This window comes from Anomaloglossus baeobatrachus, chromosome 7 (genome assembly GCF_048569485.1).
Source record: "Anomaloglossus baeobatrachus isolate aAnoBae1 chromosome 7, aAnoBae1.hap1, whole genome shotgun sequence".
Lineage (NCBI taxonomy): Eukaryota > Metazoa > Chordata > Amphibia > Anura > Aromobatidae > Anomaloglossus > Anomaloglossus baeobatrachus.
This window is the reverse complement of record NC_134359.1, coordinates 78,252,297-78,267,244: the sequence shown is the minus strand read 5'-3', so window position 1 is coordinate 78,267,244 and position 14,948 is coordinate 78,252,297. Positions and strand designations below refer to the sequence as shown.

General features: G+C 52.3%; 1 protein-coding gene across 1 annotated transcript in view; it reads right to left on the bottom strand.

Moving 5' to 3' along the window:
• The window catches only part of LOC142245103 (lanosterol synthase-like), a 106,985-nt gene that overhangs the window by 90,563 nt on the left and 1,474 nt on the right, over positions 1-14,948 (bottom strand). The window contains exons 3-4 of the mRNA XM_075317433.1: positions 14,011-14,149; positions 13,816-13,924 (exon numbers count right to left, since the gene is read on the bottom strand). Of these exons, the coding sequence (XP_075173548.1) occupies positions 13,816-13,924; positions 14,011-14,149 (248 nt within the window). The remainder of the gene's footprint in view (positions 1-13,815; positions 13,925-14,010; positions 14,150-14,948) is intronic.

The following is a 14,948-nucleotide window of genomic DNA, read 5'->3' as shown; positions in this document are numbered from 1 at the left end:
AGGACCAACATCGCTAATGAGAGGTAAATGATTTTTTGTTTTAGGACGACCTCTCCGCGGCAAACGATTTTTGCCGCTTTTGCGATCGTTTTAGGTCGCACATAAGTGTCACACACTGCGATATCGCTAATGACGCCGGATGTGCGTCACAAACAACGTGACCCCGACGATAATTCATTAACGATATCGTAGTGTGTAAAGCCCGCTATAGGGTATTTCACGTGCAATCATACACACAGGGCTCATCCAGAAGTCTGTATTTTTGATCTGAGTGTGATTTGTCAACGGATGGCCGCCTATAGGTGGAGCCACGCCAGTCCACTAGTTGACCAGGTGGGAGGGGCAGACTGAGGACAGAGCAGACAGGAAGACAGTAGTCAGAAGAGAAACTGCAGTGAGACAGTGCACTTAGAGAGAGTCTGTAGTCGGGTCACTGTGGTGTGTGAAGGTGTAAGTGAAGTGATGGTCTGACGCGGATTAACGGTGACCTGGTACCCAGGAGAGGTGGTTGCCGATGGAGTACGGTGGAGTACTCCCGGGAACTACGCACTGACGCGGTACAGGACCCTAGGACAGGAAAGAGCTCGAAGCCGGCCTGTTAACACCTGCACAGCGAGGGGACCATGAAGGACCTGGCTAACCCTACGAATCCAAAGACTCAGTAGCAAAGGGAGAGCCGGAGACAGGACCAGAGACTACATCCCCACAGGGTTCACGCTACCGTCAGGCGGATAGAAATGGACAAACCACCGAAGGGGAACCCCCCAGTTCCTCTACGCCACGGGGACCCATTTACCAGAGACAGGTGCAGGGAAAGAAGGTACCAAATCACCAAACTGGCAGTGGAACGAAGGGAGGCGAAACCAGCCGGCCTCGGGCAACCAGTTATTACCAACCTGCCGTGAGTAAAACCAAAAAACTATGTGTCCAAAAACACATGAAAGAGTAAATATTGTCCAACACAATTTTATTAAGGATGTACAAAATACAAACTATTAAAAAAATGGTATACACCCCATCTGTGACACAAAATTTGGGTCACAGTGGGGCATGGGAGACAATTACAAGAAGAGATGGAAAACTCCACAGGGGTGGGTATATCGGGACATCAGTATATGAATTGAAAACAGTCAGAGTGGGACACAATATACATCCCAAACGGGTAACGTTATCGGATATACCCCCACTCTGGCTATGTTCAAAAATCAGAATGCTACCATATATAAAATATCAACCATGAGTTCCTGCGAGGATCTATCAGACCCATATATAAGTCAATATCTCAAAGGATCAAAGGTAAAAGTAACACTAATATAATATGCAGGGTGCATCAGTACATACAAGGCACAGAATGCCGCAATCAAAAAAAAGAGAATTTTGTTACTTACCGTAAATTCTTTTTCTTATAGTTCCGACATGGGAGACCCAAACCATGGGTGTATAGCTTCTGCCTCCGGAGGACACACTCAAACGTGTAGCTCCTCCCTCCTAGCATATACACCCCCTGGTAGCCAGTCCTAACCAGTTTAGTGCAAAAGCTGAAGGAGGACATCCACCCAAAAGTAGAGACAGAGCAAAACCCGGAACAACCGGAACCTCTGTCTACAACAACAGCCGGTGATAACACACGGAACAAGAAAACCTGCCAACAGGCAACAGGGAGGGTGCTGGGTCTCCCATGTCGGAACTATAAGAAAAAGAATTTACGGTAAGTAACAAAATTCTCTTTTTCTTCATCGTTCCTTATGGGAGACCCAAACCATGGGACGTCTCAAAGCAGTCCATGGGTGGGAATAAACAGAAAAACTGAGAAGTAGGCGAAACCTAACTTCACAAATGGGCGACAGCCGCCTGAAGGATGCGTCTGCCCAAGCTCGCATCTGCCGAAGCAAGAGCATGCACTTGGTAGTGATACGAAAAAGTATACAGACTAGTCCAAGTGGCAGTCTGACAGACCTGCTAAGCTGTAGCCTGTGCCTGAAAACCTAAGAGGCACCGACAGCTCTGGTCAAGTGTGCCTTGATCCCCGGCGGGAGAGGCACTTGAGTACACTGGTAGGTATTGGAAAAAAGGCCGACCTAAACCAACGAGCCAGGGTCGGCTTAAATGCCGAAAGGCCCGTACGCTGACTAGCGGTCAGCACAGAAGAAAGGTGCACCGCCTAAGAACAGCGGTGCGAGGCACATAGATCCGGAGCGCCCGCACCAGATCCAGAGTATGCAACGCCCTTTCAAAGCGATGAACAGGAGCCGGACAAAAGGAAGGCAGGGAAAATGCCCCGGTTAAGGTGGCAGCAACCATCTTAGGGAGAAAGTCCGGAGTCGGACGGAGAACCACCTTGTCTTGATGAAGGAAGGACTCCGAAGAGAGTGCAGCCAAAACAGAGACTCCCTTGAGGGAAGTCATGGCCACTAGAAAGACCACTTTCTGTGAAAGACTAAACAAAGAAAACTCCCTAAGAGGCTCAAAGGGGGGTTTCCGGAAGCTGTGAGGACCGAATTAAGGTCCCAGGGCTGCAAGGGCCGCCGGTAAGGCGGAATGATGTGAGATGCGCCCTGCATGAAGGAGCGCACCTGGGCCAGCCGGGCGATACGCCGCTGGCACAACACTGACAGAGCCGAGACCTGTCCCTTAAGGGAATTGAGGGATAGTCCTAGCTGCAGACCGGACTGTAGAAGGGACAGGAAGGTCGGCAAGGCCAAAAGGCCAAAGGATACTTCCGAGCTCGAATCATAGTGGAGATGACTTCAGGAGGGATACCAGAAGTCGTCAAGATCCATGACTCAAAGGCCACGCCGTCAAACTGAGAGCCGTAGGCTCTGGCGGAAGGACGGACCTCGTGAGAGAAGGTCTGGACAGTCCGGGAGATGCTATGGCACCTCTACGGACAGACGGAGCAGGTCAGGGTACCAAGCTTGCCTGGGTCAGTCTGGAGTAATGAGAATGACCCGACGGCCCTCCTTTCTGATCTTGCGCAGGACTCTGGGCAAGAACTAGAGGGAGAAACGCGTAAGACAGACGAAGCTGGGACCAAACTCGAACCAGTGCGTCTGCCGCAAAAACCTGAGGATCGTGGAGTCACGGTTTGACGGCAGAAACAATCTGCCTCCCAGTTTTCCACGTCTGGGATGTGAGCTGCGGATATGGTGGACTAGGAGTCCTCCGTCCACTGAAGAATGCGATGAACCTCCAACATTGCCAGGCGGCTGAGTGCCCCGCCCTGGAGGTTGATGTAGGCAAACGCTGTAGCGTTGTCTAACTGGACTCGAATGTGCCTGACCGCCAACAGATGGTGAAAGGCTTAGAGAGCTAGAAACACAGCTCTGATTTCCAGCACATTGATCCAGAGGGCTGATTCGGACAGAGTCGAAGTGCCCTGCGCTCCATGGTGGAGATATACTGCTCCCCAGCCGGATAGACTAGCATCTTGGTGAGGAGCACCCGGGACGGAGCCAAAAAGGAGCATCCCTGAGACAGAGGGGATGATGCCACCATTGAAATGAGCCCCTGGTCTGTGGCAAAGCCACCGCCCCGTGGAAGGAGGAAGTCCGCTTGTTCCAACAGCGGAAAATATCCAGTCGTAGAGGACGCAGATGGAACTGGGCAAGGGAATTGCTTCCATTGACACCACCCTCTGATCCAGCACCTGTATTAGGTGCCTGATGGAACGACGTCGACCGCCAGCGGAGGGACTGCTGTTTGACTAAGGGCAGATTCACAAGTGCCGACAGAATCTCGAATTGCGTCCCTGGGTCTGTGAACTTCTGGGTCGAAGTTAGAGTGGACTTGGACAGAATGACAAACCACCCGAATTGGTTAGAGTGGCGAGAGTGAGCGAGGCACTCCGCTAACAGTCTGCACTGGATGAAACCCAGAGTGGAAGGCTGTCCTGGACAAAAAGATCACCGCTAACCCCTAGAGGTGCAGGACCGCAATCACAGCTGCCCCGACCTTGAGAATACTCGAGGGGCCGTGACTAACCCAAAGGGAAGAGCCACGAATTGGACCACTCTGATTGCAAAACGAAGCCAACGCTGATGTGAAACTGCGATTGGCACATGCAGATAGGCATCTCTGATGTCGATGGATGCTAGGGATCTCCTTGGGTCAATGACTGATCGCAGAGACTCTATGCGAAACTGCCGCACCTGAACATGCTTGAGAAGCGTGAGATCCAGGTCGGAAGGCACCGCCCTCATCGGGTACTAGGAATAGATTTAGATAAAATAGCTGTGGAAAGATAAGGCGCAAATAGGGTCTTACCCGGTAGACACGTGGAAGTGAATACTGGCAGGTACACTCACCTGGTATGGTTGTGTCAGTCACAACCCCTCTCAAAGCGTGTGGATCACGATATGATGGTGTGGGAGGCAGCGGTCCCGCGGTGAAGAGACAATTCAACAGGTATAGGAAAGCAGGTTGATATACCGCGCCACGCCACAGGAGTCAAAAGGTTAAAAGTAAATCCCTTTTTCTTTATTTTACAGGTCTACGCGTTTCAGGGACATATCCGTCCCCTTCCTCAGGACAATGTACAGAAAATACTATCAATACTAACGCGTAGACCTGTAAAATAAAGAAAAAGGAATAGATTTAAGCAGAAATCTCAGAACCGTTCCCAGTCGGGAACCGGTACAATTATTCCAATGGCCTGCAAGAATGCCACAGCCTGTGAGAAGGCGGCGGCGTTGGAGCAGAGGGGAGTTGACAGAAAAAAATCTGTTTGGCGGGCTGGATAGAATTCTATCCTGTAGCCGTGGGAGATGGTATCTCGCACCCACTGATCGGAGACGTGTTAAAACCATACGTCGCCAAGTGGGAGAGCCTGCCACCGACCAAGGACGTTGCTGGCGTGGCCAGATAGCCAGGAGGAGGCTGACTTAGTGGCAGCATGTCCTGCGGTCTTCTCGCGCGCCATTTGGGTTTACGATCCTTGGCTGAGCCAGTGGGCGAGGCCGAGGGCTAAGAGAACGATCAGATGGAGGAACAAAAAGAACGAAACCTCGACTGATTCCTGCCCTGGACAGGTTTCCTGGTTTAGGTTTGTGGCATGGAAGAAAATCTTCCCGCCAAGAGCTTCCTTAATAATTTCATCCAGTTGTTCCCGAACAGTCTGGTCCCAGCCAAAGGGAGCCCAGCAAGGAACTTCTTTAGAAGCATCCGCCTTCCACTTCCGAAGCCACAGGAGCCTGCGGATAGCGAGAAAAAAGAGAATTTTGTTACTTACCGTAAATTCTTTTTCTTATAGTTCCGTCATGGGAGACCCAGACCATGGGTGTATAGCTACTGCCTCCGGAGGACACACAAAGTTACTACACTCAAAACGTGTAGCTCCTCCCTCCTAGCATATACACCCCCTGCTAGCCAGTCCTAGCCAGTTTAGTGCAAAAGCTGAAGGAGGACATCCACCCACAAGAAGAGACAGAGTAAAATCCGGAAGAACCGGAACCTCTGTCTACAACAATAACAGCCGGTGAAGACACACGGAACAAGAAACCTGCCAACAGGCAATAGGGAGGGTGCTGGGTCTCCCATGACGGAACTATAAGAAAAAGAATTTACGGTAAGTAACAAAATTCTCTTTTTCTTTATCGTTCCTATGGGAGACCCAGACCATGGGACGTCCAAAAGCAGTCCATGGGTGGGAATAAACAGACAACTGAGAAGCAGGAAAACCCAACTTCACAAATGGGCGACAGACGCCTGAAAGATGCGTCTGCCGAAGCCCGCGTCTGCCAAAGCAAGAGCATGCCTTGGATAGAGCTTCGAAAAAGTATGCAGACTAATTCGAGCTGCCGTCTGACAGACCTACTGAGCCGTAGCCTGGTGCCTGAAAGCCGAAAAGGCACCGACAGGTCTGATCAAATGTGCTCTGATCCCCGGCGGGGAAGGCACTTGAGTACACTTGTAGGCCTCGGAAATGGCCGACCTAAGCCAACGAACCAGGGTCGGCTTAGATGCCGAGAGACCGCTACGCTGACTAGCAGTCAGTACTAGAGAGAGGTGCACCGCCTAATAACGGCGGTGCGAGACACATAGATCCGGGGCGCCCGCACCAGATCCAGGATATGCAACGCTTCCTCAAAGCGATGAACAGGAGCCGGACAAAAGGAAGGCAGGAAAATTGCCCCGGATAAGGTGGAAGCAGTAACCACCTTAGGGAAAAAAGTCCGGAGTCGGACGGAGACCACCTTGTCTTGATGCAAAAGACCAAAAAAAAGGGGGTGACTCAGAGAGAGTGCAGCCAGAACTCCCTGGCAGGAAATTATAGCCACTAGAAAGACTACTTTCTGTGAAAGATGAAACAAAGAAACCTCCCTAAGAGGCGCAAAGGGGGGTTTCTGGGAACCGGGTGGACCGGATTAAGGTCCCAGGGCTCCATAGGCCGCCGGAAAGGCGGAATGATGTGAGACGCGCCCTTAAAGGAGCGCACCGGAGCCAGCCGGACGATACGCCGCTGGCACATACCGACAGAACGGAGACCTGTCCCTTAATGAGGGATAGTCCTAGCTGTAGACCGGACTGTGGAAGGGACAGGAGGGTCGGCAAGGCTAAAAAGGTCCAAGGACACCTTGGAGCTCGAGTCATAGCGGAGATGACTTCAGGAAGGATACCAGAAGTCGCCAAGATCCAGGACTCAATAGCTACGCCGTCAATCTGAGAATCCAGAATTCTGACGGAAAAAACGGACCTTTTGAGAAAAGGTCTGGACGGTCCGGAAGATGCCATGGCAACCCAACGGACAGAAGGAGCAGGTCAGGATACGAAGCCTGCCTGGGTCAGTCTGGAGTAAGAGAATGACCCGACGGCCCCCTTTACTGATCTTGTGCAGGGCTCTGGGCAAGAGGTAGAGACGAAGCTGGGATCAAACATGAACCAGTGTGTCTACTGCAAAACCTGAGGATTGTGGACCACGGTTGGACAGCTGAAATAATCTGCCCGCAGTTTTGACATCTAGGATGTGGGCTGCGGATACGGTGGACTAGGAGTCCCTTGTCCAGTGAAGAATGTTGAGGCGCCAAGATTGCCAGGCGGCTGAGTGTCCCGCTCTGGAAGTTGATGTAGGAAAACGCTGTCACGTTATCCGACTGAACTCGAATGTGCCTAGCCGCCAACAGATGGTGAAGGCTTAGAGAGCTAGAATACAGCTCTGATTTCCAGCCCATTGATCTAGAGGGCTGATTCGGACAGAGTCCAAGCGCCCTGCGCTCCGCGGTGGAGATATACTGCTCCCAAGGCGGAAAGACCAGCACCCTGGTGAGGATCACCTGGGACGGGGCCAGGAAGGAGCGTCCCTGAGACAGAGTGGCCGAAACCACCCCTGAAAACGAGCCCCAGGTCAGTGGCAAAGCCACCACCCCGTGGAAGGAGGGAGTTCGCGTGTACAGCGGACAACATCCAGTCTCAGAGGGCGCAGCAGAAACTGGGCAAGGAATCGCTTCCATTGACGCCACCGTCTGACCAGCACCTGTATTTGGTGTCTGATAGAACGACGTCGACCGCCAGCGGAGGGACTACTGATCGACTAAGAGCGGCTTGACAAGAGCCGACAGTCTCGAATTGCGTCCTTGAGAACCTCTGGTTCGAAGTCAGAGTGGACTTGAACAGAATGACAAGCCACCCGAATAGGTTAGAGTGGCGAGAGTAAGCGAAGTACTCTGCTAAGAGTCTGCACTGGATGAAGGCCTGAGAAGAAGGCCGTCTAGGGCAAACGATCACTGCCAATCCCTAGGGGTGCAGGACCCTAATCACAGCAGCCCCAATGAGAATACTCGAGGGGCCGTGGCTAACCCCAAGGGAAGAGCCACGAATTGGACCACTCTGATGGCAAAACGTAGTCAACGCTGGTGTGAAACTGCGATTGACCCTTGCAGAAAGGAATCTCTGATGCCGATGGCTGCTAGGGAATCTCCTTGGGTTCTTGATTGATCCGGTGAAAAAAACACACGGAACAAGACCGAGACTCCATGTGAAAACGCCACACCTGACCATGCTTGAAAAGCTAAAGATCCAGGTCGGAAGGCACCGCCCTCTTCGGGGACTAGAAATAGATTTAATCAAAAATCTCAGAACCGTTCCCAGTCGGGAACCGGTACAATTACTCCATTGGCCTGCAAGAAATGCCACGGCCTGTGAGAAGGCGGCGGCCTTGGAGCCGGGAGGAGGTGACAGAAAAAATCTGTTTGGCGGGTGGACAGAATTCCATCCTGTAGCCATGGGAGATATAATCCCGCCCCCACTGAACGGAGACGTGTTAGAACCATACGTCGCCAAGTGGAGAGAGCCTGCCACCGACTAGGAGGAGGTTGGCGTGGCTAGATAGCTCGGAGGAAGCTGACTAAGTGGCAGCATCTCCTGCGGTCTTCTGAAGACGCAGCTTCAAGCCAATTGGTTCTATGAACCTAGGCCGAGCTAGAGGACGATCAGATGGAGGAACGGAAACCACCGAAACCTCAACTGATTCCTGCCCTGGACAGGTTCCCTGGTTTAGGTTTGTGGCAAGGAAGAACTCTCCCCGCCAAGAGCTTCCTAAATTTCATCCAGTCGGTTCCGAAGAAACTGGTCCCACCAAAGGGGAGCCCAGCAAGGAACCTCTATAGAGGCATCTGCCCTCCATTTCCGAAGCCACAGGAGCCTGCGGATAGCGAGGAAAGTAGCCAAGACCACCGCCGTGCGGTGTCCAGCATGGCAGACCTAGGCAGAGGATGAAAAGACTGAAGTCTGGAAGTTCAGGCAACCGTTTTGGGCATAGAGTCCCTGTGAGGGAATGCATCTCCTCTGAGGAGCCATCAGCCACTGACATAACGGTCCGGGCTGAGCCACCTGAGGTGAATGAGCCCACTTCTTGACCACTATTGGTGGACAGGGGAAACACAGTCCTCAGAATCACGCTTCATGGGAAGCGACTGTCAGAGCGGACCCTGGGCTGGTCACAGGGACCTGAAAACCGGAGTGGTTAAGGAACACACGTTGTGTTCACCTAGATAAGGTAACTCCGGCGGATTGAGGTCCAGTACAAAATTAATGTACCGTGGGATCCTTATAGAGGTGCCGTCAGCCACTGATACAACTATCCGGGCTGAAAGTCTAGACACCGGAGTGGCCACCCTTGGCGAATGAGTACACTCCTTGACCACTTCTGATGGGAGGGGGAGACAGGCAGCAGAACCCCGCTGTGGGATCTGCAGGACAGGCTGTGGGCTTGGACGCCTGAAAACTGGAGTGGTTAAGGAACACACTCCTCGTCTTGTTAAAGGTATACTGATGCCTTACTGCCAGCGGGGAATACTCCCCTGATACAGGCGGATGGAGGTCCAATACAAGTATAATGGACGCAATCCAATCATTCGCATCCGCGTCACCTACGGACGGATCAAAGTACCTAAAGTAGCGTCCGAGCCCCTGGTAGAGACATCCTCCTCGTCCAATGAGTCAGCTCGTAATCGGAGCTGCGGAACGGGGAGGACAGGGGACCCTGCGTCTCCCTGTCAGGAGGACGGGGTCTGTGAGCTTTGCTGAGCGAGCAGAAAACGCCCTGAGAAGGGGGCTGCATGCTCAGCAGATGCCGGGACAGGCCGACCCCTGGAAAAAAGATTCCCCCAGGGGTCAGCCACCGACCGGAGCAGCTGGAGGGACCCTGAATGAGCCTCCAAGCTGAGGGGCCACAGTGGTTATGAGCTCGGTACAGCCGTACGAGACTACCAGCAGTGGATACTAAAAACAGCCTGCAGCCTCGCTCTGTGAGCAGAGGTGGGGGGCTATGTCTAGAATGTCTAGAATACCCAAGACAGGGGTCAGCCTGGGGAGACCCCAGGCAGAGGCACCACCACATAAGAACCATTACAGTGTGGGTCTGTGCCGGTTCAGGCAATATCAGCTTACATGCAGAACATGTAGTGTACAGCCTTGGAGCTTTGCTCCTAGTGTGAGACATGCTGCTGAGGAGGAGGTTCTATAATAAAGAATTAGCTCCTTCAGAATGCCCTGATAGTGTATAAAAGTGCACAACCAGAGGTTGTGACTTATCAGGCCGTTATTATGAATGCCCCCCGGGTTCCAAGCCTGGACCCCCAGCCAGATATCCACTCCCTCTGCACTGCAGAGCAGCCAGCGCCGACCAGTGTAATAAGAACGCTGAAAAAATGGCGCCAGAGTGAGGGGGGGGGGGGCGGGGGTTAACCCAGGAGCGGGAATCGGAGGGCTAAGGACATGTACAGGGGAGGGAATCATCTCCTGAAAAAGGAGTGTCCTCCCCTGTGCAGAGCGGCCGGCGGGCGGCGCTGCAGTGTCCCCCTGCATGACTAACATGCAGGGGAACAAAACGAAACTAGGCCGCGGCTGAAGCCGGGGCCTAGAGTTATGCATGCGGCCGACAATCAGGCATCATCGGCGCGGTACTCAGTAAAAACCGTGGAACCGGCCGGAAACACTGTAAAAAGCAGCATTATCAAAGTAAATCACTGTCCCCCCAATAAAAGCTTGCAGAAGGACCCTCTGAATAACGTCTCTATACTTAGCTTTGAGACGCAGGGCTCAGTCCCTGGTGGGGTGGGGGTTCAGTGCTCCGTCCAGCAGGGTCCTGCCAAAGGGCTGCGGATGGAGGCCGGTCTCCTGCAAAGCAGTGAGAACCGTGTTGGCTCTAACTTCAAGCCAGAGCCCCTAAGGGATGGTGAAGGAGCGCGGCATGAAGGGATTCCTGCCCTGAAGTCAACCTTAACAGCACCGCCGCCAGGGGGGTGAGAAGGGACATGCCGGGGGTCCAGTGGACCCGCTTTTCTTCCAAATCTTTAGAAAAAATGAAAAATCAAAAAAGGATGCATGTGTGTGTGTGATCCTCCTGACACAAAGCATGAAACTGGCTAGGACTGGCTAGCAGGGGGTGTATATGCTAGGAGGGAGGAGCTACACGTTTTGAGTGTAGTAACTTTGTGTGTCCTCCGGAGGCAGTAGCTATACACCCATGGTCTGGGTCTCCCATAGGAACGATAAAGAAATTAGCCGAGGTCACCGCAGTGCGGTGAGAGTCTCCAGCATGGCAGACATGGTATAGGATGAAAAGACTGAAGTCTGGAATTTAAGGCAACCATTTCGGGCAAAGAGTCCCTATGAGGGAATGCATCTCCTCTAGAGAAGCAGAGATGGCTTTGAAAGCCGCACTGCTGCAAATGGGGAGAATGAGGCCCCTGCCGCCTCCATACAGATTTGGCCAAAAGGACAACCTGGCGGACAGCAAAACCGTAAGTGAAGAGCCATCAGCCACTGATACAACGTCCGGGCTGAGAGTCTAAACACCGGAGGGACCACCTTTGGTGAATGAGCCCACTCCTTGACCACCGCTGGTGGAAGGGGAAAACTGTCATCAGAACCACGCTTTGGGAAGCGTTTGCCAGAGCAGACCCTGGGCTTGGTCACAATGGCCTGAAAACTGGAGTGGTTAAGGAACACACTCCTTATTCTCTTAGGCAAGGTAAACTGGTGTCCTGTTGCCAGAGAAGTTTGCTCCTCTGATACTGGCGGATTGAGGTCCAGTATAGAATTAATGTACAGTGGGATCCTTAGAGAGGTGCCGTCAGCCACTGATACAACTATCCGGGCTGAAATACTAGACACCGGAGGGACCACCCTTGGTGAATGAGCCCACTCCTTGACTACCTCTGGTGGAAGGAGGAAACAGTCATCAGAACCATGCTTTGGGAGCGTCTGTCAGGACAGGCTCTGGGCTTGGTCACAGTGGGCTGAAAACTGGAGTGGTTAAGGAACACACTCCTTGTCCTCTTAAGATATACTGATGCCTTTCTGCCAGAGGGGGGTACTCCCCTGATACAGGCGGATTGAGGTCCAGTACAAATATAATGGACGCAATCAAATCATTAACATCTGCATCACCTTCGGACAGATCAATGGTACATTAAGGAGCGTCCGAGCCCCCAATAAAGACATCCTCCTCGTCCAGTGAGTCAGCTCGTGAATCAGAGCTGCGGGACGGGGAAGGACAGGGGACCCTGCGTCTCCATTTTAGGAGGACGGGGTCTGAAACCAGATGAAGAGACCTCTAAGAGCTTGCTGAGCGAGCCGAAGCAGCAGAAGCGCCCTGAGAAGGGGGCTAATGCATGCTCAGCACCCCCGGAGCAGCGGAGGACCACTGACGAGTCTCCGGGCTGAGGGACCACTGTGTTTATGTGCTCAGTACAGGCAGTACGAGTCTACATGCCGTGCATCTTAAGAACAGCCTTGCAGCCTTGCTCTGTGTGAGACATGCTGCAGAAGTGGGGGCTCTGTGAGGGAATGCATCTCCAGAATGACCCCCAGCAGAGTATATAAACAGAGAATATAAGCAGCTGCACAACTGGAGGTTGTGGCTGCCAGCCGTTTAACATACATTTCTGTGCCCTCCAGTCCCCCAGCCCTGGCCCCCATTTGTCACAATGTGGTATCTCTGTGCCTATGCAGACACTGAGAACGCTGAGAAAATGGCGACCGGAGCGAGGAGAGGGGGCGGGGCCTACTCTGAGAGCGGGCAAATGAGGTATACAGGGGAGGGAATCCTTCCTCAGTGAGGGGTTCCGTTCCTTGCGCTGAACAGCCGCTGGGCGGAGCCACACTCTCCCTCTGCATGACAGACATGCAGGGGGAGTGAAACCGAAACTAGGCCTCAGGCGAAGCCGGGGCCTAGATTTAAACATGCGGCCAGCGTGCAGGCACCATCGGCGCGGTTCTCCAGTGAAAACTGGAGAACCGGCCGGAATGTTACCCCATTCATATAACACACTCCCCCCAATAAATAAGTACAGTACAAGGGACCCCTGGAAAGACAACTTTCTGTGGTAAAAACGTCTCATACTTAGCTTTTGAGACGCAGGTGCCAGGTCCCTGGGGGGGGGTTAAACGCTCCGTCCGACAGGATCCTGAACAGGGCTGCGGATGGAGACCGGTCTCCTGCAAAGCAGTGAGAACCGTGATGGCTCCCACTTCAAGCCAGAGCCCGAGGGATGGCGAAGGAGCACGGCATGTGAAGGCTCCAGCCTTGGAAAGTCAACCTTAACAGCACCGCCGACACAGTGGGGTGAGAAGGGACATGCCGGGAGTCCAGATTGGACCCGCTTTTCTTCCAAATCTTTGAAATCCAAAAAATCAAAAATCAGAGAATGCATGTGTGTGTGTGACCTCCTGAACACAAAGCATGAAACTGGTTAGGACTGGCTACCAGGGGGTGTATATGCTAGGAGGGAGGAGCTACACGTTTGAGTGTAGTACTTTGTGTGTCCTCCGGAGGCAGAAGCTATACACCCATGGTTTGGGTCTCCCATAAGGAACGATGAAGAAATGTCCACGGTCTAGGCCCGACGTGCGTTTCGTGTCCTTTGTCAAGGGCCACCACAGATTGTCTGTATTGTCAAAGGACAAAAACCAGTTGCACTAAACCTTAGTGTGGACTCCCTTTTTCTAACACCTATCACATCACCCATCCTCTGGGGCCCGATCCTGCTTGCGGAGGGTCTATTATCCAAGCTGCAAATAACACCAGCCCCAGTAGTGACATTCTGCAGCGGCGGCTCCATCCATATAGCCACAACACCGCAAGTGGGGTCACGTGTGAACACTAATTTAATCCCTTGTAAATATATCCCCATTACAAAAAGGGCACAGGGCACAGAAGCGGGCAACAGCCACCACAGTGACATCCCCCAAGAGAGACATCGCCCGGGACCGAGTACCCCATATCCCTGGGTGCTACACAGCCATATCCTGAGTACAAAGACTTGAATGTGCGCAGCACGTCCACACACTCTTATGTATGTGCAGTCATATACTCACAGGCCCCATCCGCCATCAGGCAGCTGCACAGATCGCAGGTACCGCACCATCTCCTTCTTGGTAGCGTCAGGGAGGGGCGTCTGTGTCACGTGGCATACAATCAGCAGACCTAAAGAGTATCACAGATTTACAGCAAGTAAAGTAGACGGGAGTCAGATGTAGTGATGGTGGTCATGTATCGCTGACAAGTCTCACCTGGCATCAAGAACAGTGGGCCCCCATAATCCCCAGCCCAATGGCCATCCTCCGCTTGTAAGGCAGAATAAAATGTTAGTCCATTTTCTGCTCCATCCTGGGCCGTATGCGCCTTGGGTAAGTCTTTTAAAAATTCACTCTGCACCAGAAAGTAAAAGCCGCGTTATTGATGGTCAGCTTATACCGATGTATATGGATCAATAAAACGCTATGGGTCAGTGCGCTGTCCGAGAGATAACGAATGTGTGAATATAGCCTTATTCTGATATATATGATATATGTCTGACAAGTAATGTTAAAAGTGTTTACTTAAAGGGGTTGTCCACTTTTTGGGACAATTTGTTTTTACTTAAATGCATCTATTTGGGGTTAGAAATAATTTTTGAAGTCAGGTTTCATTAAAGGGGTTATCCACTACTTTTACATTGATTGCTTATATCAATGTCTGATTGGCAAGGGTCAGACACCGCACATCCCAGCCGATCTGCTGTTCTTGGTCCTGGCAGAGGCAGCCGGAAATGCTCAGTTCTGGCCTAGCTCCGTCTTCTGATATTGACCAAGGCCGGGTGCTGTACATCTACCTCCCATTCTAATCAATAGGAAGCCAATGTTAAGTACCCGTCCTCGCCCGCTATCAGAAGAGGGAGCAGCACCGGAACTGAGCACTTCCAGGCTACCTGCTGCCGCTACCGGGACCAAAAACAGCTGATCGGTGGGGGTGTGGGGTGTCGGACCCCGTCCAATCAGACATTGATGACCTATCCTATGTACAGGCCATCAATGGAAAAGTAGTGGACAACCCCTTTAATAATGTTGCACTGTTTGTCATTTCCAGCCTTTTCGAGTTCCTGATCATTCAGCTTTGAGGTGTTCAGCTCAGAGGAGCTTAGAAACAAACAGGTAAGAGACTTACAAACTCTCCCATCAGACCGTCATTG